The 27,760-nt window shown below is 34.5% G+C and overlaps 1 protein-coding gene across 4 annotated transcripts in view; it reads left to right on the top strand.

Annotated features, from left to right (window-relative positions):
- Positions 1-27,760, top strand: part of PPEF1 (protein phosphatase with EF-hand domain 1) — a 156,366-nt gene that overhangs the window by 119,096 nt on the left and 9,510 nt on the right. For 3 of the 4 annotated variants that reach the window (XM_031958915.1, XM_031958914.1, XM_031958913.1), the window contains 2 exons: positions 11,113-11,255; positions 17,603-17,709. In XM_031958915.1, coding sequence (XP_031814775.1) covers positions 11,113-11,255; positions 17,603-17,709 — 250 coding nt within the window. Of the gene's footprint in view, positions 1-9,022; positions 9,209-11,112; positions 11,256-17,602; positions 17,710-27,760 lie in introns of all 4 variants that reach the window. The other variant, XM_023500307.2, reaches the window with a different exon arrangement.

Raw genomic sequence — 27,760 nt, 5'->3', positions numbered from 1 at the left:
TGGTTGAAAGAAAGTCCTGAAATTTTTTTTTTCATTCATTATTATGGATAATTTTGTTGGATATGACATTTTTGGCCACAAATCTATTTCTTTTGGTTGCTGATATAAAAGATCACAGGACTTGTGGTCTTTTATTATGGCTATTGATAAGTCCTATACAATTCTAATTGCAGTTCCAATCAATCTATTTAAATTGTTTTTTTCTTGTTTCTTGAAGAATTTTTTTTTTTTTTTGATTTTGGGGTTTAAAATTTTGGCAATAATATTCCCATGTGTTTTCCACAAAGGACCCCTTTGAGGTGGTGATTGGTTGATTTTTTTCTATTTCTACTTTCTCCTCATGTTCAATTACTCCAGGATAATTTTCATGGATTATTTCTTACATTATTATGTCAAGGTTCTTTTTTTGGTTCCAGTTTTCAAGTAGTCCAATTATTCTTTTATATTTTCTCCCTTTGATCTGTTTTTCAGATCTGTTGTTTTTCTTATATATCTTATATTCTTTTCTATTGTTTCATTTTTTATATTCTGTTTTGCTACTTCTTGGTCTCGTATAGCTTCCCTGGCTTCTCTTTTTCCCAATTCTAATTTCCAAACAGTTATTTTTTTCTTTAAACTCTCTTTCTGTCTTGTATATTTTGTATCTCCGTTTTTAGTTGGTTAACTTTTCTTTTTCATGATCTTGTTTTTTCTTGAATGTTCTTTCTTTCTTTATTTTGTCTTTTCCCAGTGTCTGTCATTTGATCTTTAAATTGTATTTTGAGTTCTTCTATAAATTCTTTCTGGGTAGGGAACCATTTCACATTACTCTTTGGGGTAGAAGAAGCTTTTTTTTTTTCTTACTACTTCAATGTCTTCCTGTGAAAATGAACCTGGTCTTCCCTGTTTTTATTGTAAGTTTCTTTGGTTGGTTTCTTTCTTCTTTGAGGGTTCATTTTTTAAATGAGAAGTATTAGTATAAACATCTCTAATCCTGAGGTGGAGGAATGGTGCCTTTAGCTTCACTTTGGTTCACCCTTCTGACCTGGAACCCCAAACCAAAGTTCCATCTTTCTGAAAGTGCCCACAGCCAACAGCATCCTTGTTCCACTGCTTCTGCACTTACTAGGTGTGCTGGTTACTTCTTGCCCAAGACTGTCTTTGCAGCATAGGGGGACCTAGAATTCCTAGTCAGCTGAGGTTCACTCAGTGTTTGCAGACTCAGACTCCTGACTCCATAGGCAGTCCAAGATGTGAAAATTCTTGTGGTTCTTGCTGAGACTCCAACCAAACTGTTAGCCCCAAAGGTCCCTATTTTGTGTTTCTGTGGATCTAGCACAGAGGTATTTGCACTTCACATCAGGTAATCTCTAGTTTGAGATCTTTCTTTGGATGTTCTTGGGTTGTACCAGGAGGACCCCTCTTCTGCCCCAAGTCTTCTTGATTTTTGACCAGTCTATGCTTTCCTTGAGGTATAAATTTGTTCTGTTTGTGGGAGAAATTTGGAGAGTCTGAAATTTACTGACTTACTCTGCCATCTTCCTAGAGTTCTCTCTGCTTTATACTTTTCATGAAACCTTTTCAATCGTAGATTCCTCAGGGTTTTCCCAGATCTTACCCCCTACTATGCCTTCATAGTGGTAAGTCTGTGGTCTTCTTCTATTCTTAAATTGAGACTAGAAAAAACTTCTGTAGGCTTGGGATTCTTCCCTCCCTGAACTCTTTCTATACCTGCCCTCTAATCCTAAGTAATTCTCAGCAACTGCTAGAAAAATCCTATCTTCTGACTTTTCTTCTCACTAAACACAAGAAGATAGCAAAAAATCAAGCTGACAGAATCCACTACAAACTTATTCTATGTTACTTTAAAAGTGCCTTTACTGCTACAAAGAAACCCTTTTATTTCTCTCTTGTTGATTCTCTCCCACTCTCCATGGCATTTATTCCAAGCCTGCCATTCTCTATCTGCTATCTTAGAAGATGATCTCATCTTTTTCAACAAGGTGACTGAAGCTTTCGGATATAAATTCCCTTATCCCACTTTATCCATGACTCAGATTTTCTCTGAACTCTTCCTTTGTTCCTGTTGTCACAGAGAATATGGTGGGCAATTCCTTGTGAACTCTAACTCCTCTTTCTGTGCTAGTGATTCTATTCTGCCTCATTAAGGATCTTATTCCATTAATCAATCAATTTCTTCCTCCTCCCGAACTTTCTTACTCTTTTATAAAAATTATATATTTCTATTCTATAAAAATTCACTCTTCAATCTCCTGCAATCTAAATTCTATTCTATGACTTTCCTGAAGCTCCTCTCAATAGTCAAACATCTTTTATTTGCCAAGTTCAATGGTCATTTCTTAGTGTTCCTTTTATTTTCTACAGCATTTGTCTCTGCTGGCCCCTCCTCTCCAACTTCTATATTCATTCCATTCCTTGACTTTCAAAACATTGCTCTGTAAGGACTATAATCTCTACAAGATTATTATTTGTTATATACAGGCTGAGCAAGACTATATTTTTTTGCTGAACCTGGTTATGTTTTCTTTTAAAAATACTGGATAGAATGTTTTCCCCAGAATTGCAAGTTCATGTAGTATGTTTCCATAACTGTGTAATCTAATTATATATGATTTGCTCTCCTTTTAGGCAAAGGGGATTAATAAGGTCTATGATTTCCTGAGTAGGTTCCCTTTCAAAGGTGAACACTGAAGTCTTTAAAAGATCATAGTATGAGGCAGCTAGGTGGCACAATAGATAGAACACCAGTCAAGAGGATCTGAGTTCAAATGTGGTCTTAATCACTTAACACTTCCTACCTGTATGACCCTGGGCAAGGCACTTAACTCCAATTGCCTCAATAACAACAAATAAAAGATCATAGAAGATCTTAAGACCATTTCTAGTATTTTCCCCATTGTTTCTTGATATTCACCTGATACCAGATGAGGCATGTAAGTGGCACAGTAAATAAGGTTGAACTTGGAGTGAGGAATCCTCAATTCTAAATCTGCCTCATACATTTATTAATGAGTGACCCTGGTCAAGTCCTTTAAACTCTCTTAGCCTCAGTTTCCTCATGTATAAAATGAAGATAATACATATCTCATAGGGTTATTGTGAAGATTAAATGTGTTTTGCTGATATATATAGAAATTCTTGCTATTAATCTAAAGTAGTCAGCTAATCCCTTCATGGCTACATTATGACTTAATTATATATATATTTTCCTTGCATACCCTGATAGAAAGTAATAATATAGGAATTATAAATAGGAAAAATGAAGAAATATATAAATAAATATAAATTATAAATAGGTATACTTCATGTTACTATAGCAAGAGATCATAGTATCAAAGGAGCAGAGATTTAGAGGTAGAAAGAACCATTATTGTCAAAATGATTCATGCTGAAAGAATCCAAGCCAATCACATTCCTTTAAATATCCTTTTTTCCTTTATTTTCTCTATTCCTTTTGTAGATGACAAGAGATGGGGATGGGCAGAGGGGAAACATGTCTTGAGAGGAAAGGACTAATTTTCCTATGTACTCAGAGCTCATGTGTAACACATAAAAGGACTGGGAATACTAGAAGAACCAACTCTGACATATACTGGCTGCATGGCCCTAAACAAATCACTTAAAAAAATTAACATGGGGAGTTTTTTGGTCATATATTTTGTATAAGTGGGAATTTAACTTAATTTTTGTTTATAAAGTCAAAGGAAAAAATATAGACCAGCAAAGTAGAAATAATTTTCAAGCTTCATTTTAAAGTTTTCTGAAAAAAGTCTTGTTGACAGTTGTTCAGCCTTAGAAATAGCATTCCTTGTAGATCTTATATTCAGGCAGAGGAAAGGAAGATTGAAAGAAGGAGAGCCCTTTTTTTTCTCTTTTTATTTTTATTTTCAGCTAACAGAAAGTCAGCAAGAAATAGTGTTCAAGTCTGACACATACTAGCTGTATAATCATGGGCAAATCATTTAACCTTTAAGGGCCTCAAGCATTCTGTAAGATTCTAAACTACAGGCAAGTTGCCAATCTATAATAGTGGAAGGAATTTCCACACTGGGACTTCTATCACATGATGAAATCAGAGGTGTGGACCCATAAAATGGGTAAGTCAGACCTTTCTGATAGTTTTGTTTGGGGGAATCTATTATTTATATTATGGCTACTATCCCAATTATTCAAGAAAAATGAGTGGGCTACAAAACAGTAGCAAATGCTGATAGATGTGGACTTGAAAATTGTATACTACAACCCCTTTATAGCACAAAATCATGATGCCAGATGGAAGACACCTTCTAGATCATCTACTCTTTTCTTATCATATTGTAGATGAGTAATCTGAAACTAGATATTTTTATTTTGTTTTGTATTTGTCCAAAACCAGGTTAAGGATCCAGATCTTCTAACTTCCAATCCAGTCCTCATTACATGAATTTAGATATACTGAGTTTTTTTTTAACCATGTCCTTCAAATTACTGTTAAGTACATATGTTAAAAAGCAAATATACAGCAAAGTTAAAAAGCAAATATACAAAAATGTGCAAGACACAATTGGTTAGAAAAAAAAAGAAAGAAGGAAAATCCTTGCCCTTAAATAAATTAATAAAATATAATTTGAAAGAGAGGATAAGCAAAGGTAGGCAAAAAAAATTATCCTTAAGCTGGCCTTGAAGAAATGCACCCAAGAGTGTGGAATACCCTATGCAAAAGGAGATATAAGGTAGAATGCTGGAGTAAGGGGACAAGTAGATACATTGGGTTGAAACATGGAAATGTTTCCATTTCCAGAAAGGAAAGGAATGAGCTAGGCTATGGAAAATTTCAAATGCCAAGATGAGGAATTTTTACTTTTTTTAGATGCAATAGGGAGCCTAGGAGCATAGGGATATCCTAATTACATTTTAGGGAGATTATGGTCTTAATTATATTTTAGGAAGATTATTTTGGTGGCTATATGGATGTTGCATTGGAATCTGAGAGACGAAATGGGAGACTATTGCTTTAATAGTTATGAGAAGTGGTAATGAGGGTCTGAATTAAGGTAATGGCCATGGGATTAGAGAGAAGAGGATAAGTATTAGAGATTTTGTGGACATCTTTACAAGGCTTGGCTCCATGGAGATAGGAGGGACAATGAAGAGTTGAGGATGGATCTGGGATTTCAAATGTATGTGACTACTACAACAACAGAAATTCAACTATTCAACAGAAATTGAGATTTGATGGAAGGGCAGATTTAGGGGAAAAGATAGTGCTTGAAATCACATACTCCATAATATGAGAGCTAGTCACATCTCTCCAGAATGGAAGAACAAAGGGGCACTGCCCCATATATGTGAATGGCTGGAATTGGTAAGCACAAGCCAAGTAGTTCTCTGATGCTTCTTTTGTTCAAACTCTTGTTTCAAATCAAATAAACATTTGATGAAATTTTGACCAATGTACCACTGTATTTCTTTTTCCACATTTAAAGAGACACTCTAAAATACTCTCCTACCTTTCTCTAATTTTTTTTATTCCTTCTTTCATCTTTTCTCTCCCCACCATTTGGCATTTCTTGCCACTTTCCAGTCCCTACTTCCATTTGATCCTCAAGAAAGCCACACTCTGGGGCAGCTAGGTAGCACAGTGGATAGAGCACTTAAAGTCAGGAGGACCTAAGTTCAAATATGACCTCAGACACTTTAACACTTCCTAGCTGTGTGATCCTAAGGAAGTCACTTAACCCCAATTGCCTCAGGGGAAAAAAAAAAAAAAAACACATTCAGAGAGACAGAGGTGGTCATATTTAGATAAACACAGAGTTGTTGAAAAAGAACTCTATTTGAGTTCTCTTGATCCTCATTTGAGTTTCACTTGAACAATACCAGTGGTAAGATTCCTCAGTTAGTAATGTCTAAGGGGATATATGTAGTGTGTGAAGGAAAATGGCAACATGTCCTTGAAAAAATGTACAATTTAAGGATAAGGATAAGATGAACACAAGACTACATCAAAACTAAACAAAATCTCTGTTAAAAACATTTTACAGAAGTGTAGGCATAAGGCTTAGATCTGTGATTTCACTGGCATGGTATAAGGGCACTCAGGTGAGGAAGCCCCCCTACCAATGCAGGTGGGCACAATCTTTGCAACTTAAAGTCTTAGAATGTTGCTTAGAGTACTAAGAGTTTAAATGTTTTGCTCATGATCACTTATCTAATAGTTATTAGAAATGAAACTTTAACTTGGGTCTTCTTGCCTTTAAGGCTGACTATGCCATGAGTGCCTCTCACAGAAAAATCCACAGGTGCTCTTTGCACCTGCAATGCATCCCTGGAAATTGCATCATAAAGTAGACCACCAACAAAAAGATCATTTCCTCCTCCCTATCTTACTACCCTATTCTTCTTTTCCTGGGCACTCCTATCAGGTTAAATTTTAAATGATTTAAGTAGGGACCATGGAAACTGACAGATTGTAACCTTATATACATAAGGTTACAAAAAGCACAAGATTTTTTAGACATCTCTTGATCTGATGGTCAATAAATTCCTACTTTGTGAGAGGCACTATTTTCTGAGGAATTTGTTTGTTTGTTCTTTGGAGGTCCAAACCCATGATTTCATCAGTGTAAGAAATTCCCAATGTGAAAATTCATACTTGCTTTGGCTCTTTTTTAGTAACTTAAAGTCTTAAAGCAAAGATTCTTAACCTATTTTTGTGTTTTGGGCTCCAGTAAAAGTCTAATGAAGCATATAGACCCCTTAGAATAATGTTTTAAATATATAAAATAAAGTGCATAGATTATAGAGGAAACTGATTATATTGATATACAGTTTATATATATGCATATGTATGTATATCTGTATGTATGTATATATGAACAGATTAAGAGCTCTTGGCTTAGAGGATTGCTTAGGGCTTTGAGAAACTAGATGACTGGTTACCACTTGCCACAGTTGAAGTAGAAAGTCTTCAGCTGAGATCTTTCTGACTCCAAAGCCAATCTACTTTCCCTGTATCACAGTGCTTCTCAATAGAGACACTTACAGAAGTAATGGTACCTATGATAAATCCATATACACAATAACTAATACAAAATAGAATATGATAGGAGAGATATAAACTATGAGAATTCAGAGGAAGAAGAGATCTCTTGCAGTTGGGAGGATCAAGAAAAGCTATGGAGGATGCAGCATTTAATATTGGTCATATTTGGGTAGGGTTTCAGAGCTATCAGGGAATCAACTAACCTAATACTGGTATTAGTGTGACTCTAGGCAAGTCAATAATCCTGGGGTTGATGCAGTTTCCTCATCTGTGAAATGCACTGTAGAATGAAATTGCAAGTAACTCCAAAAGATCTCACAGAATTGAACGTAACTAAGAGACAACTAAATAATGGTGAGAAAGCACTAATAGTCCCTCTTTCCATTCAACATCAATGGCATATATAGGTCAAAAAGACACCCCAAAGAAACTCTGTTTTCCAGGTCACACAGAAAAGGAGACACATCTTTAGTCAGTGCCAGTCAACCCAGTTTAGGAGCATATCTTATAGCACAGGAACAAATTATCAGGATATTAAATCAAATATACCATATGTAGTAAACCTTAAAATACAGATCCAACATTCAGATATATAAATTTCAGTGTTCTTAGTAGGCTAGTTCAGAAGCATTAATTTGTAGTAAATGGGACTCTCTTGCTGACATTTATGTCACTGATACCAGTGCCAGGATAGTTAGGTCCACTACTCCATCAAAAGAGTTCTTAGCAGGAATGACTCCTCATTGAGAGCATTTTGTTTTCACACTACGTCCAAGTATCTGAAAATATAGTGGAATGGCTATATCAGCACCATAACCAGTAAATTAATCCAGACATGGTCAGTTCCCTCATGATTCCCTCAATTCTTTTACTTCCTTTTTTCCCACATCCCACTCTCCAAACTTAGGCTAGGGTGATCAGGTTTGCTCTGGTTGTCACTGCTAAAACTTGATAGTCAGTTATGGAGTATTGCTAATGTATATCTTCTTATTTATGTGACCCTCCTTGGCCATACGATTTCTTGTTGAAAAGGTAGCAACAGCTCTCAAATGGTGATATTTCAACTTCTTTTGTATCATGGATTCTGTCATCTGTCCTGTATATATCAGACTAATATATTGCGTTGTTGATTGGAGAATTCCAGAGAAGGTATAAGCTTAAGGTAGGAAACATGTAAATTGAATGACTTTTGAAAGTCTTAACTCTTTAAACTTCATAGTTTGTTTTGTTAGCTATGAAATGCAAATCTATTATTAAATTTACATGCAGGGCATTATTTATGCTAGGAAAAATAGCAGCACTGAAATTACTTTATTGTAAGCTACAAGAAGTCAGCGATCACATCGTTTCCAAACTTGGTATGTACCTTAACATGTAGCACAGTTTTTGCTTTTGAATTATAGGGTTTAGATTTGTATCCTGTCTTTGACACTTTCTAGGTGTGTGACTTTGGGCAATTCTTTTACCTCTCAGCCTGAGTTTTCTCATCTATAAAATGGGGATACTTATACTATTCACTTCCATAAGGTAGTGAGGAAAAGTTTTTATGTATGTTTAAATGATATATATCTACATGTATATTTATATACATGTAGATATATCCACATATATCTACATATATGTATATATGTTATAATCATTTACCTCTATTAATAAAAGAATGTCGAATCATCTCAAATAAAACATATCTTTTTCTAAAAAACAAAGAAAAGTATATGTATATATACATACATATACTAGAAAACAACTTAATAATGGAAGGATCTCACTCATGAAATCTGTAGCTTATTGAAATTGATGTTTGCTGGGGGATGTGGGGATTGGGGAGGTTGAGGTGAATGGACAGAGGTCATGGAGGAGATGAGTATAAAGTAAAGTTTTGAGAAGGAAAGCGCCATGCATGATGTGCCTTATGATGGTCTTTGGGTTGAGATTTCTAGTTAATAGATTTAAATCTAGGCACATTGATAGTGGTCAGCTCTGATTTGTTGTTCAAAGATAGTCAATATTCTTTGGAGTGATCCCAGAAGCAGAAAGGGCTGTTACCCAAACACAAGTCGAGGAGGAGGTTGTTATTTTGGACCAGATGTTACCGAGAATATATTGACCAAATTTGGTCTGAAGATGATCATCAGGTCTCATGAATGTAAACCAGAAGGTTTTGACATCTGCCATGATGGAAAGGTAAGATAATCTGACTTGTTATGTTTCTCAATAAAAACTCCAGAAAGCCAAACAAAAGATGTATCTTAAATAAAAGTGCAAGAAAATCTCTCTTGTTGCTAAGAGAGACAAGGGTGGAGGAAGAGAGGAGGGAGGGAGGAGCAGATAAAAGGAGAGGGAAGAAAGGGAAAGAAGGGGTGGAGGAGAAAAAGAATTGGGAGTTAAGGGAGAGGAAAGAGAGAGAAGGAGAACCTGTGAGCAATGCTGTGAAATGTACAGTTCAAAAACATATAGGAGGAGTCTTATTGCTTTTTACCTTAGGTATTATTTAGTTAATCAACCTGATCTCCCATGAAAATAAACAAGTTTGTAGACATGGGTCTCATTTAAACTACATTTTGACCTCTGAAGGAAAAAGGGTCTCTTACTTCTTTGGATTCTGAGGACCTGAGTTGAAATCCCATCTCTAATGCATCTTTCCCGATTTACCTCAGACAAGTCACAACTTTTCTGGACCTCAGTTTCCTCATGTATAAAATGAAAAATTTAGACTAGATACTCTCTGAAATCCCTTCCAGTTTTAGATCTATGATCCTATGACCACAAATTCATTAATTTTGAAAATATATCACTCTCTAAAGCAGTACATTCTTTTGAAGGAGATATTTAGGCTGAGGGAAAGAGAAAAAGGAGATAGCTGACTGAGCTGTCTCCTTTGTTTTTGCTTTAATTTGTGCTTGTTGCCCTTTGGCCTTTTTAATCAAAAGCAACATAAAGCATCAGTCTTCACCAAGCTAAGTAATTGATTTTAGATTGGGGAGGGTGTGTTAACTGCTTTAGCTATATATATATATCTGCTATAGCAGATACTGTGTAGAGTTTTATGCAGTTTTTTGTTTGTTTGGTTTTTTTGTGAAACCTTGATGAGTTAGCAAATTCTTTGACTTGGGGATGATTTCTGTATTGGTTGCTTAAGGCTCCTTTAAACTGGCTTAAGGCTCCTTAAGCTCTGCAGAGATAGTTTGTATAGTAATTCAAATATTCCACTGGATGAGACTGTGATCTTATCCATGTGGACACTCCCTCCAGTGATGCAAATCACAACCTACCCATGGCTTCTCTTCCTTTGTAACTTTTGTCCACGTCCTCCCCAAAATTCTCCCCAGCAGGTCTGCCCAGAACTTGCTTTTTCTTGCCATCAAAGCATAATAGTGAAGCACACTGGTTACTCATCACTCTCACTATGGAGTCAGTCTGTCTTCTTTTTCACTCATACTTTGATGACATACTTATTGTACATATTTTGTAGTCAGCCCAATGGACAACATATAGAACTTCTGCATCTATAATACAGAAATATATGATTTATCTATAATTGTGGATATAATTTATATTATGAATACATTATTTAAGTATTATTTTGTCTGTAATAATATAATATAGATAGGGAAATTCTATATATTATCCATTTACATGTATATTATATATGGATTAAAACAATATAAATGTGTTATGTCTATATTCAAATACATGTAGATAGATCAACTTAGAAAGATACTGCAAATGGACAATAAACTGAGCCCAGAATTGAAAAAAAGAAAAAAGGAAGACTGGGCTAGATTGCCTTTGGGTAGCAGCAAAATTCTTTTCTGACTCCAAACTTCTCTCTGACCTCAGCTATGAAAGCAAAGAGCTCTCTAATCATGGAACTGAACTGTTTAGAAGTCCCTAGGTAAATGGGCTGAGAATATTTGATTGATTTCCAACCAAGTAGCTATAAGTATACTGGCAGGATACATTCTCTACACTCCCACCACAATGCCATTAATTGCTCTGTAGAAGATATAGATAGTGCTCTACAATTCATGTGAGACTATATTTCTAACTGCTCTGATATACCCAATATTTTCTTTATCCTTAATCAGATTATCACAGTGTTTTCTGCATCCAACTACTATGAAGAAGGCAGCAATCGAGGTGCTTACCTCAAATTGAGCCATGATACAACCCCTCGATTTTTCCAGTACCAGTCCAGCCAAATCACCCAAGCAAAAACTCTTCATGAAAGGTACAGTTGTACTTTGTGGTGAATACTGATAAATCAGAATTCTATTCCATTTTAGCTTCTTATACTTCTATGGAGATAGATTATCATCACTCCAAAGGGTAGATGAGGTATTGCTAATATGAACAAAACATGGAGAAATGTATTTCCATGGGAAGGGGGGAATGGTATCTGTAGACAGGACAACAGAAAATACAGCTTAATTTATAATACTTGTTGCTACAATGTTCCAATCACAGCTTAGTCATTGTCCTTCCTTCTCCTAGCAGCTCAGTAAATATAAATAAATAAAGAAATAAAATAAATAGATAAGGAAAACTATGATAGTGCCAGGTTTTGGAATTGCTTTACTGTTGAATAAAAGAATTCAATTTAACTTTATACTAAAGATTTTTTTTTTTAGCAGAGTGATAATATAACCAACTCTCTTGGTTGGTTGCTAAGGACCCTTAGCAGTTTACTGAGGGAAGATCAGGTTCAGAAGGAAGTAGCAACAGTGTGGCTCAGACCCCAAGAGTAGAGTGGGGTCTTAGATTCAATTTCTAGCCTAGTCAGAAACCTGCAGAGGAATAAGCAGGCTATGAATCCCTGTTCAAAATGGAACCTATACTTCTGTCATTCTAAATAAGCAGAGTTACCCAGCAGGCTAATAGGGACTGAGAAGAGAAACAGCCATTATTGATTAGACTCATACTTAAATGAAGAATTTGTAGGACTCAGACCAAGGAGTTACCAATCAGATGTTGGCCTGAATCAGACCACCTTGGGGACACTGAAAGCTTATGAATCCCCAGCCTGAACTATCCCTAAAATCTTGGATTAACACAATACTCAATATCCCCAAGAAAGTAGCAATAAATCCAAATCATTCCTTCAGAAATCTTTAGAGCTGGCCCTAAGAAGTTCAAAATTAGAAAGTAGGTTGGGGAAATAAGTAAATACAAAAGAATATTATTCTAAAATGTGACTATGGTGACAGGGAGAATCATGACACTGGTTGGTAGGCTGTTGTCCTTTGTTCTGAAAGAGGAATAAAATGACACTTCTATGTTAGAGTTGAATTACAGTGTGTTTGACTATGGTTGGTCAAACCAATGTGAGATTGGAATGCTTTGCCACGGGTCAGACATAAATAGTCCCTATGAACATTTAGGATAGTAACTCTAAATTTGCACATCTCACATTTCTTCTTAGCTAATTCAATTTTGCTTTGCTCATAGAGCACAGCACCTTCTCTGATGAGGGCATGCTGGGTGGTTCTGTGCCCATCTCCCATGTTATAAAATTAATTCAGATAAGAGGACAGTCATGACACAGACCTTAAAGGAAGGAATGTCTCCAGAAAAGTATCTACAAACAAAACATCAAGTTAAAACACAAGCTAGACACAAATTCAATTAGAATTCCTGGAAGAAATAAAGTTGTTTTTTTTTTAAATTATAGTAACTTTTTATTGGCAGAAGCCATGCCAGGGTAATTTTTGTTTTTACAACATTATCCCTTGCACTCACTTCTGTTCCGATTTTCCCCTCCCACCCTCCACCCCCTCCCCTAGATGGCAAGCAGTCCTATATATGTTGAATATGTCCTAGTATATCCTAGATACAATGTATGTGTGCAGATCCAAACAGTTTTCTTGTTGCACAGGGAGAATTGGATTCAGAAGGTAGAAATAACCCGGGAAGAAAAACAAAAATGCAAACAGTTTACATTCATTTCCCAGTATTTTTTTCTTTGGGTGTAGCTGCTTCTGTCCATCGTTGATCAATTGAAACTGAATTAGGTCTCTTTGTCAAAGAAATCCACTTCCAACAGATTACATTTTCATACAGTATCGTTGTTGACGTATATAATGATCTCCTGGTTCTGCTCATTTCACTTAGCATCAGTTCATGTAAGTCTCTCCAAGCTTCTCTGTATTCATCCTGCTGGTCATTTCTTATAGAACAATAATATTCCATAACATTCATATACCACAATTTACCCAACCATTCTCCAATTTATGGGCATCCACTCAGTTTCCAGCTTCTAGCCACTATAAACAGGGCTGCCACAAACATTACTAGCACATACTGGTCCCTTTCCCTTCTTTAGTATCTCCTTGGGGTATAAGCCCAGTAGAAACACTGCTGGATCAAAGGGTATGCACAGTTTGATAACTTTTTGGGCATAATTCCAGATTGCTCTCCAGAATGGTTGGATTCGTTCACAGCTCCACCAACAATGTATCAGTGTCCCAGTTTTCCCACATCCCCTCCAACACTCATCATTATTTTTTCCTGTCATCTTAGCCAATCTGACAGGTGTGTAGGGGTATCTCAGAGTTGTCTTAATTTGCATTTCTCTGATTAATAATGATTTGGAACATTCTTTCATATGAGTGGTAATGATTTCAATTTCATCATCTGAAAATTGTCTGTTCATATCCTTTGACCATTTATCAATTGGAGAATGGCTTGGTTTCTTATAAATTAGAGTCAGCTCTCTATATATTTTGGAAATGAGGCCTTTATCAGAACCTTTAACTGTGAAGATGTTTTCCCAGTTTGTTGCTTCCCTTCTAATCTTGTTTACATTAGTTTTGTTTGTACAGAAGCTTTTTAATTTGATGTAATCAAAATTTTCTATTTTATGATCAATAATGGTCTCTAGTTCGTCTTTAGTCACAAATTTCTGGAAAGTTAAGAGTTCATCCTCCACAAAAAGGAGTTAAGATTCTTTTAGTAAATAAAATGAAAGCACAGGAGGAAAAAATGGAAAAGAAACAAGAGCTATGGAAAGGAACTGATAGAAAGGGAATTAATAGTTCGAAAAAATAAGTATGAAATTGTCTAAGCAGCAAATTCCCTAAAAATTAGAACAAGTTAAATCAAAGTCAAAAAGCTAAGTGGCACAGTGGATAGATTGGAATCCAAAAAATTCATCTTTCTGAGTCCAAATCCAGTCTCAAACACTTATTAGCTGGGCAAGTCACTTATACCTATTTATCTCAGTTTCCTCATCTGTAAAATGAGTTGGAGAAGGAAATGGCAAACCGCTCCAGTATCTTTGCCAAGAAAACTCCAAATGGAATCACAAAGAGGTGGAAATGACTGAAACAATTGAACAACAATAACAAAAAAAAGGAGCCAATTACTCAATGAAACAACAAGAAATGTTAAGAAAAAAATCAAGGTTTTAAAAAAGAAGAAAATATAAGGTAGCTCATAACAAAAGCAACTAATCTGGAAAAAAAATCAAGAAGAAAAAAATTAAAATTTACTGGACTATCTGAATTCTATAACCAAAAACCCTCAACAAACTATTTCAAGAAATCATAAAAGAGAATGATCCTCTTAGTATTTCTTAGAATCAGAGGGAAAATACACAAAAATGAAAATTCCCAGGAACATTATAGTTAAAATTTAGACATTTTAGATCACAGGGGAAAAACAAAACAAAACAAAACACTGCAATCAGCCAGAAAGAATTCAAGGACCAAGGAGCCACTATCAAGATCACACATGATTTGTTAGCCACAACTTTAAAGTTAGTGTTTTGCTAACCCCTTTCTTAACCTAGCTTCCCTCTAAATACACTTTCTGCCTTCTCCTCTTTCTTGCAAATATATTTCTCTGTTGAATAAAATATATTTCTCTTTCCAATAGTACACATGAATATATTATTTCCTCCACTGACCAATTCAGATGATAGAGATTCAATTGTCAACTATTCATCTCCATTTCTTCCTGTTTTACTTGTATACTCTGATCATGTCAGATTTCCCTAACCATTTTCCCCCTTCCTCCTTGGTGTTTTTCTCTTCCCTTTTCTTTCTGTTTTTCTCTTAAGATAATTACAGAGTTTCTCCTAGTTTAGTGTTAGGGTAAAAATATTTTATATGTCGACTAGGTCCATTATAAATTGATTCTATATGATATTAACTGGTCCTCATTGCAGCTAGACTATTTAACATTGCTTTATTGATTTAGCAGAGCAATTACTACCCAATTCATTTTGAGACTTAGTATTCCAGACTTCTTGTTGCAGCTAGTTATTGTGTCAGGCAATGAAAATGCAAAGGAAAAAGTGAAGTAGTTCTTACCCTCAAGAGGCTTCTATTATGTCAGTGAAGATCATGTGGCTTTGTAAATAGGTATATACAAAATAGAAACATTAGTGATAGGAACAGGAAGTGTTGAGTAGCTTGGGACATCAGGAAAGTTCCTGCTTTTGGGGATTCTATTAATGACTCTTGTAGATACTTTTAACTACTAATTATCCTGTCAATACTCAGAGAGTCACCATCTAGACAATTTCACCTTAGCTTTCTAGGAATTAGGAATGAAGGAACACAAAGAGACAGAGGGGGACAAGTTCTCACAGCCTTTATGGTCATGTGAGAATAAGGTCACTGCTTGTCCCACCACCTAGTTTCCAGGGGCAGCTCACAATGTTCCTATCATCTCAATAGCCACAAAGGAAAGTAAGCAATGAAAAGGCTCTTTGTGTATACTTTCCAAATTTTGGGTTAATAACTCCTGTTTCATCCTAAAAGCTGATTAGAAGACATAGTATAAATCCCTCCCTCTCATGTGGCCAGGTTCTATGTGGTAGCTTGGACTGGCAGAGAATATTTGTATATGTTCCAATGATTGGTCCCTATTATGCTTGTCTATCCTTATTGAAATACAAACCTATTTTCGTCTTGTCTCAGTTTAATTGGTTTCAGAAATTAACTGATTTCTACCAAAGCACTAACTAAAGCAGGAACTTTGCTTAGCTACATAACACAAATTTTAACTTCATTTCTGCCTTTTTGTTTTCCTTTTATTTTATTCACACTTCATTCCCTTTCACTTTCAGTCTTGCCTTTTTACTGTCTCATCATCTTCAAATTCTGGCTCTGTCTTTGTTAGCTAAGTAACATCGAACATGTTACAACTTTTTAGATCCTAGATTCTCTATTCTGTGCAATAAAGGAGTTGAACTAGATGATCTCAAAGGTCTCTTTTAGCTCAGACATTTTGTCATTTAGTCCTGTACTTGGGGGCAAGGTTGGGAAGAGGGAATTGGTTACCTAACAAATATTATTAAATAGCTGAATGCTCTGGGGTCAAGTGTTTGAAGCAGGATAAAGGAATTTGTGTAATTCATTTTGAAAACTCATAATAAGTGATAGTGAAACAACACATCAATGTGAAGTTTTTATTTTTTATTTTATTTATTTTTTAAAACTTACTGATACAATTTTATTTCTGACAATATTGTAACCAAGTACATTCTACTCTCCCTCTCTCTCAAGATTATCAATATCAAACACCACTCCCAAGATTATCAATATCAAACAAAAAGAGAAGATAAATCCTTCAACTCTGTCAATATGATACTAACATTTACTATTATATTGATCAAAATTTTGTTATTATACATTGACTTTATTTACACGTTGAAGCCATTTATATATTGTTCATTTACCTTTGTGCTTTTTGCTTTGTTTTGTGTTTGTTATTCATTTTCTACAAGTTTAACATTCCCTCTGGAGTTATTTTCCCTAAATTTCCACTAACATTGGCAGGTCAGAGCCACAGAAAGGAATAAATGACTCCTCAGCAATTTAGAGGTAACCTTGAGAGAGGATTTTATTTAAGACTTCCCATCAGTATGCTCCAGATTGATTATTCAACCTGAGTTCATTAGCTTTTACTTAGAAGTATTTACTAAGCAGTTATCATAAAAATAATTGGAACAAACTATTTCCTCCCCCAAATCTGGGACATATGGTCCCACAAGTCCATACAGAGTCCAAGATAAAGAGGCCAATTCTGAAGCTTCACTTTTATTTGAGCGTCTAGTTTGTGTTTTCTCAACTACATTATGTGATACTATTTTATTTCTCTGCTGACATGGTTAATAGCCATGGGAAAAACAGAAGAATATCACATTTCTTTAAGTCTCATTCCCACTGTCTTTGCTATCCTTGGGTACAGTGTCAGAGGTCTGCTTTCTCAATTTGGACTTTCAAATTCTTTACATTCATCATAATATAATAACATTATTATTAACATTGCTTTTATATCTCATAATTCATTCAACCATTCTCCAAAAAATGGATCCATATTTTGTTTCCAGATTTTTGGTACACAAATAATGCTTCTATGAACAGTGTGGCTTGTGTGAGTTTTGATATTATTGTTTTTGTTTTGGGTTTATTTTCTGTCAATAATATCCTTGGGGTATATAAGCATATTAGTGACATACTTGGCTCAAAGGTTGTAAACAATTTAGTAAGATATTTCATGTTTCTTTATAAAGGTGTAAGCTGTAGTAAATATCTCGGCCTATGTGATATCATTCATTTCTTAAAATAGGGTGGATATCGTTGAAAATGCTGCCTTCAGGATATTAGGAGAGAGAATGATTATCCGGAAAACCAACCTCATACAAGCTTTTCGAAAGTATGATCCAAATGATACAGGTAAAAACCAAAACCAAAACCAAATCCCAAACTACATGGTTCCAGTTTCTTTGTACAAAACAATCTACACATAGATAGTTAACTTCATTCTTTTCTTTTCCTTTTGATTTCAGTTCTTCAATTTCTTTAGAAATGAAGGTAATCCAGTAATAAAAATAGATATAGAAAGGAAAAAGGGGGAAAACAAGCATTTATGAAACTCTTATTATGTGCTATGTGCTTTATAAATAATATAAATAAATAAATAAAATTACATCCCTCACAATTGTGGGAGGTAAATATTGTTATTCCTATATTATAGTTGAAGGAACTAAGGCAGAGTGAAGTGAAATGATTTGCCCAAGGTCACACAGCTTAATAAGTTGACTGAGGCCAGATTTGGACTGCTCTATCTACCTCTCCTTAGATGATCAGAAAGATCAAAAGTTAGATAAAATATTTACTGAGTGCTTACTATATGTCTTGTGCTAAGCACCAGAGGATAAAAAACAAAAGCATATTGTTTAGAGTTTCTGATGATATCAGACATTGCAGGGGTCCTCAAACTACGGCCCGCGGGCCACATGCGGCAGCTGAGAACGATTATCCCCCTCACCCAGGGCTATGAAGGCTTCTTCATTTAAAGGCCCACAAAACAAAGTTTTTGTTTTTACTATAGTCTGGTCCTCCAACAGTCTGAGGGACAGTGAACTGGCCCCCTATTTAAAAAGTTTGAGGACCCCTGATAGAGAATCAGCTTCAGAATAAGTGATGAAGCAGCTGGTGTTAAAAGTAGGACAGTCTAGAGAATGAGCCCAAAGTAAGGTGAACAGCATATCTGAGGCTTTGAATGAAGTCTAGACAAGAACTCACTAATCAAGACAGAATTCATTATCAAAACACTTTATAGATAGTCATCTAAATGTTCTGTAAAGCAGTTTGTTCAAAGAAAGCTAGGTCGCTTGAAAGGGGTCATTCTTCTCTTGGGGCACCAGGGAGCTATCTGTTTGCCCTATGGCATTTATTTACTTTAAAAAAAAAAAAAAACATATAGTCTACCATGCTAGAAGAGGAACAACCTTTTTTTTTTTTTTTTTTTTTTTTTTTTTTTTTTTTTTTTCCCTGAGGTAATTGGGGTTAATTGACAGCTAAGTGTCTAAGGGCTGTTTTGAACTCAGGTATTTCTGACTTCAGGGCAGAACTCTATCCACTGCATCATCTAGCTGCCCTGAAACAACCATGTGAACTTGCTCCCTCTTATTTTTTCAATCATTCAAACTCAGGGAGGATATAGATGCCATGCTTTTAAAAGTAGAAAATAAAGATTTGTCCCAAAAATAATTTTTAAAAAAATCAACAAAAACCCAAAATACAGAACTAAACAAACCCTATTTCCCCTTTAACTTCAAAGTTGATGTTATCATAAAGATCTCAGTGTACAAGAATACAAACCTTATAGCCAGGACTATTTTCTCCCAAATAAATTTCGGTATCAATTGTTTTTAAAATGTGATTTTTGAGAGATGACCTAAAGTAACAACTTAGTTGTAGCATATTTAACAAACAATATCTAATTAGTTTTCTTCATTTTCAGAAAATGAAAGAATGTGAATTATGTAGATAGAACTTCATTCAAAAGTCACTTAATTTCTCACTACTTCAGTTTCCTTATTTGTAAAATGGAGTCAAGTATGGGGATTGGAGTCTATTCTTTCTAAGGGATCTTGAAGCTCTAAATCTATAATCCTATAATCCTGTGTTTTTCCCAACTTCTCTCCAAACTAGGAGAAAAGAACCCAGTATCTCATGTTCTAGCCACACCAGTCCTGTGAGAGATTAAAGATCACATAATAATGATTTCTGCTATGTAAGTAGCCCCTGCTAAGATCAGTTCTTCTTGTCACATACATATTTCCTCTTATAGCTCTCTCCTTTGATCATTCCTTCTTATATCCAATCATTCTCTTTCTATTACTTTCTCAAGTCTCCCTCATCCTCAAAAAAGTGTCATTTGACTCTGATCTCTCCTCAAATCATAATCCTAAATCTCTTCTCCCTTTAATCTTCCAACTCTTAAGAAAAGCCATCTATACTCCTAGTCTCTATCTACTTCCTTTACTTCCTTAACTTTCTGACTCCTTGCAATATGACTTCTAAATTCACCCCTGGGATGTATGCTACTTTCAAGGCTACCCACAATCTCTTAATTAGTCCTTGTTTTTTCAGCTCTTAGCCCTCCTCACTTCTCTGGTGGGCTGTAAACTCTGCCTTTATTCTCCTCAATAACTTCTTCACTGATAACTTTGCTGACACTACTTTCTCCTTCATCTGGTTGCTCCCCAGTTTCTTTCAATGGTTTTATTATCAGTTTCTCACTGCTATCCATAGGATTTCCCAAAATTCTATCCCGGGCTTTCTCCTTTTTCAATATCCTTTCTCTTGTAAGTTTCTACCAGTTCAATTATGATCTCTTTTAGGATGAATCCCAAATCTGCATTATGTGATTCTCATTACTTCCTGAACTCTGGTTCTGTGTTGTCAACCTCCTACTGGGTATCTCCACCACAATGTTGTATTAGAATCAAAAACTCAAAATGTCAAAAAGCGAAACAATTTTTTCTCCTCCAAATTTCCCATTACTTTTTGAGAGCTCCACTATCCTTTTCACTCAACCACATTTATAACTTCAGTCATGCTTGACTTTTTATTCTCACAAAAATCTCACATAACAACAAGTTACTAAGTTGTACCAATTCTATCTTCACAATAATTCTTACATCTCTTTCTCTTCCTTAATTTGATTACCACCCTCATTCAGACTCATCATGGATTATTTCAAAAATGTCCTAATCAGTTTCTGTGTTCCTAGTTTTTCCCTTCTTCAATCCATCTTTCATGCAGCTACCATATTTATATTCCTAAACTATAGGACTGACCCTGTCTCTCCTCTGTTCAAAAATATTATGTGGCTTTCAATTTAAAAAGCATACTGGAGACTAAATGTAAATGTTTTTTTTTCCTTTTTCTTCTGTTTTTTTTCTCTTTTGGTTTTTCCTTTTGTTCTGATTTTTCTCTCCCAACATGATTCGTAAAGAAATGTATAGTAAAAAAATAATGTACATGTATAACCAGAAAAAAGAAAACAATAAAAAGGGGAAAATATAGGCTCTTCATCATGTCATTTAAAGCCTTTCTCAGTTAAGCTCCAGATTGCATTTTCAGAATTATTTTATTTTGACTCCTCTTCCTTTCATTTAAACTGGCCAACTTACTATTCCCCTAATGTGACGTTGTATCTCCAACCTTTTTGTCTTTGTTCAGGCAATCCACTTCCTCCTGACCTCCATTTCTTGTAATCCTTTGTTTCCTTAAATTAGGTGGCACTCAAATGTCAACCGCCCAGAAAAATGAGGAATTTTCTCACCACCATAATTGTTGTTCTCTATCCCACCTCAAAGTATCTTAACTTTATCTTTTTATTTAATTTATCACTCAATAAAATATAAGTTCTTTCGGGGCAGGGACTTTTTTTCTGTATTGATTTTTGTGTATCTAGAACTTTTAAGAAATGCTTGATTTTTCACTGTTGAAGTGAATTGTTTCATTTGGTTCCCTTTGTAGATGGTACTAATCACATGTAATAGTACTATTGGTATTATTATTCTAAATTTATAGATGAAGAAACTGAGTCTCAAAGAGTTTAATTAAAACTTAACTCTAGTTAGTGGATGAGTAATGGGGGATTTAAACTCTAGTATTTCTTTCTAACTCCAAATCCAACATCTTTCTACTATACCACTCTTATCATCCTGACCCTAATGGGTTCCTTCCTCCAGGATACATCTTACAATCTAGAAGAGAAGACAGGATAAATAAGAGAAAATGGATAGGAAAAGGAAGGAAAAAAGAATGTTTTCAGGTTAAGCATATCTAAATGCTCCTCTTCTACTTGAAGATAAGTTACTAGGAGAAGGTGAGATGTTAGAACTAAAGATGGAAAATTTTGGAATTACCTACAAAGAGATCTTGATTGAAGCCTGTGATAAGTTCTATGAGAGAGAAAATTAAGAAGACAATTGATAGATTTAAGGTGAAATATAGGGTGAAATAAAGTGAAATATGAAATATTTCATAAGGTGAAATAAATATTTAAGGTGAAATATTCACAGATCATCTAAACTAATGCAAAACTGATCAGGAATCTTCATTCCAACATTCCCAAACTAGGCATAACCAGGAAACTTACACTATGAGAGTATTTTTCAGCCTTACTATATATTACTCCTTTTTCCCAAACACTGACTATATAGCCACAGTTTGGCTATACTGATCTTTTAATTCCTCCTACATGATACATCATTTCTAGATTTTGTGAATTCCTTCCCCATCTCAGCTTCCTTCCTTCCTTCCAAAAACACTTCAAGCTTCACCTTTCTAATCTTCCTCTTTCCACCCAATAGATTCTAATGACCTTGCTCACTGTAGACACTTAAGAAATGCTTGTTGATTGATTAATCAGAAAGTTTGGAAGAATGAAAATGTAGAAAAAAGAAGATTGTGTAGTGTTGGAATCCTTACAAAGTGTTGTCATTAGATTTGATAGAGACAATAATTATCTGTTGGAATCCTTACAAAAATGTTAAGTCATTAGAGTTGATAGAGACAATAATTATCTAATTTAGCATGGCTCAGTATAATTGATCTGATCTTACAAGGAGATGTTATGGGCCAGAAGAAACAAGGTACTAAGTAGAACAGATTAATTAATTAATAATTAATAATGCTTGTGTTCACACCTTTAGACAGCTCATATAAGCAAGAAGTATTTAAGTACTCATTGGAGTTCACAAGTATGGGAGATTTACTCTATCAACTCTAATGACTTAACATTTTGTAAGGATTCCAACATTTATCTAATTTAGCATGGTTCAGTATGATTGATCTGATCCTACAAAGAGATGTTATGGGCCAGAACTTGAAACAAGGTACTAAGTGGAATTGATGGAAGCAATGCTTGTGTGCTTGGGTTTGCACCTTTAAGAGTTTACACATTAGAGGTCACACATTGAAGTTCACAAGTATGAGAGATATACAATGTTAACTTTGTAACTTTGTGAATTCACACCTCCCATAATCCCACTCTCGGAGGAGGAGTCAACCTTTTACACTGAGCATAAAAAGAGCCAGAAGTCACTTCAGAAGATTGACAGAGCGAGAGAGTCAGTTCAGAAGAGGCCACGAGTGGAGTTGAGCTAGAGGCAGAAGCTGGCAGAAGCAAAGGACAAGCTGCAAGAGCTCTTGGAACCAAGCAGAGAGATAGGCCTCTAAGAAAATTAACCGGGCTATTTTGGAGGAAGCAATAAAAGATCTGAACTTCTAACACCTGGCTGCATTTAGAGTGATTATTACTCTGAACTGAAACTAAGGCTGCCTCCAGAAAACCTCCCCAACAAACCTGCTCCTAGGGAACCATTAAATATTAGAAAAAAAGAACACCACCGTGTAGGGGTAGAAATGGGAAGGTAGGAAATGATATTTGCCTTTAAATATTTAAAAGTATTAAAGGATATCATGTACAAGCTTCATTCTATTTATTCTTTATGTTTCCAGAGGACAGAACTAGGACCAAGGAAGTAAAGTTACAGGTGGGAAGTTTTGGGCTCAAGAGAAGAAAGAATTTCTAATAATTAAAGCAATTTGAAAAAGCAATAGGTTGCTCAGGCTGTGATTTACCCATCACTGCAGATGTTCAAACAGAGGCTGGGTGATCACTTGGAGATATTATAGAGGAGACATGCCTTTGATTAGGCTAGGTGATCTTTCTAGGTTACTGATTTTTCTATGTTTCTATGATTTAGTTTTGAGGAAGGCTTGTAGCAAAGGGGCAGAAATAACAAGGGAACTTAAAATAACTATTATCTGTGCCATTAATTTTATCATAAACTACATTGAAACATCTCATGTTATTTGATACATTTTTATACAATTTTAATATTGAGAACACACACCTGGGTTGGGATACTATGCAATTCCCATCCTTTCCAATTCATTCATATTAACTTAGACTAATTTTAGTTCTAGAATATTTAGCCATTAATGAGAGGATTAGATTTTCTTTTCTTCTACCCTTTATCTCATTGAACTTCACTACAGTGACCTAGTGACAGTGACTTAGAACTATTATTATACTCACTTTTCCCAAACAGAAATTTAAAAAGAAGATTCTAGGTATATAAAATGTGCAACTACTGTGGGGAAAAAAATAAACCTAAAAGTCTTAATAATTAGCAAAACAACATGAAACAATATTAAATAGCTTACTTTATAACTATTATATTTATTGAAAGGATGATAAATTAACTTCAAAAGAACATAAAGAAGTTTTCTGGAATGCTAATTAGGTATCTTGCATTTCACTTCGATTCTGCTGCATCCAAACAACTTGAAGTACATGTCTGTTTATTCTGTATTGGTCAGACTTGGACTAATTATCTCCTTTAGGTCCTCTCTAAAAGCTCAAGAATAGTTTCTGAGGTTTTCTCCCCTGCAATCATTGAACAACAACCTAAAAGGATCCAGGACCTTTGAACTTATTAAAGTTACAAGGTCATTGCTAGTCCTGGACATGTCCATCTCAGAATAGATAATCATTTATTAAAGATCAGAAAGAAAAACAAAAGTGTTTCTAATGATTTCCCTTTTATTAATTATCTCTTGGGCATGATAATCATGATTCTATGGAGGAGCACTAGCCCACTATTCCCTAAAAGTTATAGTGTTGTATAATGCCAGCTGGAGAGTTGGAGGAAGAGAGACTGAACTGGAAGTTGTATCATTTTTTATTTAACAGTTACAGAACAACTGTACTGCTCAGGATTTGCCATATTATATCAAAACACTAATTCCTTTCAGAACTGGGTCACTACTCAATTAGAAAGAGACCCCAAAGATTCCACATGATTTACCAGAATATAGATAGAGCTTTTATTAAGTATTTGTATTATGTATTATGTAAGTATTATACCATGCTAAGTCCAAATGCAAATAAAATAGTTCCCCCCTTCAAGGAAATTTCATTCTAGTGAGAGATGATAACATGTATGGGGATGTTGGAAGGAAAAGAAGAATTTTGAGAGGTTGCTTCAACAGGATAAAGAAGTAAAATCAGGAGACAGTCCAAAGAAGAAAGATATGAGGCAGGACTCAAGTTTTTCCTAAAATACTGGTCCCAAATGAGGAGGGAATGGCTTATTAGGAGATTAAGGACCCAGGGTAAAAACCTTCAAGAGTGGCAATGCGGCAGACAAGGAAGGTTTATAGAAAGTCAATTTGAGAAAAAGATATTACCCTTTATGTCTAAATCATGTATCCATTTTGATTTTGTTTTGATGTATGTTGTAAGATGTTAGTCCATACCTAATTTCCACCAAATTAGTTTAGTTTTTCCCAGCAATTTTTTTCAAATAGATAATTCTTGTCCCAAAATCTTAGATCTTTGGGTTTATCAAATATAAGGTTATTATGGTCATTTAGTACTGTGTATTATCCATTTAATCTATTCCATTGATCTACCACTCTATTTTTTAGCCAGTACAGACCACTACTTTGCAATACAATTTGAGATCTGGTACTGTTAGGCCATTTTCCTTTACATTTTTTTCCCCTATGATATTTTGATATTCCCTTGATATTTTTGTTCTTTTGTTCTTCAAGATGAATTTTGTTATTATTTTTCTAGTATTTTGTTTCTATAAAATAATTTTTGTTAGTTTTATTAGTATGGCACTGAATAAGTAAATTAATTTAGGTAGAACTGTCATTTTTATTATGTTAACTTGGTTTTTCTATAAGTAATTAATATTTCTCTAATTGTTAAGATCTGTCTTTATTTGTATGAAAAGCATTTTGCAATTGTGTTCATATAGTTCTTGGGTTTGTCTTGGCAGTCCAACTTTCAAGTGTTTTATAAAGTTATTTGTTTCAACAAGTTTTTTTTTTAAGTTGCTTTTCTATGGTTCTCTAACTATACTATCATATCATCTTTAAAGAGCAATCATTTTGTTTATTATCTTTTTTAATTCCTTCAATTTTTTTCCTTCTTTTATTGCTTTAACTAGCATTTATAGGACAATATTGAATAATAGGGGGGATAGACGTTGCTTCAACCCTGATCTTATTGGAAAATCTTCTACCTTATCCCCATTATAAATATTTGCTGATGATTTTAGATAGCTGCAACATAAAAGGCTCTATTTATTCCTATGCCTTCAGTGTCTTTAATAGAAATGAGTGTTGTATTTTGTCAAAAATTTTTTATGCATCCATTGTGATAATCATATGATTTTTGTTGTTTTTGTTGTTATGATTAATTAGGTTGATAATTTTCCTAATATTGAACTAGTACTTCATTCCTGACATAAATCCCATTTGGTCATAGTATGTGATTCTTCTGATATGTTGAGGTAATCTCCTTGCTAGTATTTAATTTGAAATTTTTGCATCATTAATCTTTAGGAAAATCAGTCTTTTTTAATTTGTTCTGGTTTAGGTAACAGTACCATATTTGTGTCATAAAAATAATTTTCCAAGTGGTTTATATCATATTGGAATTAATTATTCTTTAAACGTTTGATAGAATTCATTTGTGAATCTCTCTGGTCCTAGGATTTTTTCTTAAGGAGTTCATTTATGTCTTGTTCAATTTCTTTTTCCAAGATAGGATTATTTCTTTTGTTAATCTGGGCAATTTTATATTTTTGTAAATATTCATCTCTTTTTCCTTAGATTGTTAGCTTTACTGGAATATAATTGGTCAAAATAACTTCTTAGTGTTTAATTGTAGATTTTAAATTTGTTCTTCCTGCTAGTATTTTTAATTGCATGCCTAATCATTGATCTGCTGTTTTTTTTTTATTGATGTACTTAGAGATATGCATATTCCCCTAAAAACTGCTTTTGTCTGTATCCCCCAGATCTTATGTTGTCTTGTTGTCCTTTTTAATGAAATTGAATGTGTCTATGATTTGTTCTTTGACTCACTCTTTTTTAGGATTAGATTATTTAATTTTTATTTAATTTTAATCTACATTTCTCTGATCCTTTATTGAATATAATTTTATTACACTTTGGTTTGAAAAACATGCAGTTGATATTTCTACTTTTTAGCATTTGTGAGAATTTTATGCCTCAAAACATCATCAGTGTTTGTAAAAATATCATGTACTACTTTCTATTCGAATTCAATTTTTCCCCCAGACGTCTATCATAGTCAATTTTTCTAAATTTCTATTCATCTCTTTAGCTTTTTTTTCTTACTTATTCTCTAATTAGATTTATCTACTTCTGAGAGGGGATTGTTGAGGTTCATCACTAATATAGTTTTATTGTCAATTTCTTCCTGTAAGTCATTTAACTTTTTCTTTAATAATTTGGATGCTATGCCATTTGATGCTTAAATATTTAGTATTATTATTTTATAGTCTATGGTATCTTTTAGCAAAGTATAGTTTCTCTGCCCATCTTTTTAAATTAAGTCTATTTTGCTTTTACTTTCTCTGAGATCATAATTTCTACCTTTTTTTAAAACTCAGCTAAATCATAATAAGTTCTGCTCTAACCCCTTATTTTTACTCTTTCTGTGTGTTTCTTTGTTTCGAGTGTGCAACACATTGTTGGATTATGGTTTTTAATCCATTCTGCTTTCTGATTTATGGGTGAGTTCATCTCATTCATGCAGTTATGATTACTAACTGTATATTTTCCTCCATCCTCTTCTTTTCTTCTCATTTACCTTTCCCCCACTCTTTCTCTTTAATCTGTCCTTCCTCTGTTTTGCTTCTGACTGCTGCCACCTTTAATCTGTCTTCGTTTTCATTAGCTCAGAACTGTACTCTTACCCTTTTCCCCTTCTACTTCCTTGTTGAGTCAGCTCAATTTCATTACCCAGTTGAATATGTTAATCACCTCTGTGAACCAATGAAAGTAAGTTTCAAGCATTGCCAGCCCCAACCCCACCCCATTTCCCCCTCTACTTTTAAAAGCTCTTCCTTGTGTACCACTTTTATGTGAGATA

The sequence above is a fragment of the Sarcophilus harrisii genome, chromosome 3 (genome assembly GCF_902635505.1).
Source record: "Sarcophilus harrisii chromosome 3, mSarHar1.11, whole genome shotgun sequence".
NCBI lineage: Eukaryota > Metazoa > Chordata > Mammalia > Dasyuromorphia > Dasyuridae > Sarcophilus > Sarcophilus harrisii.
The sequence above is the reverse complement of the archived record's forward strand: the minus strand, read 5'-3'. Positions and strand labels throughout refer to the sequence as shown.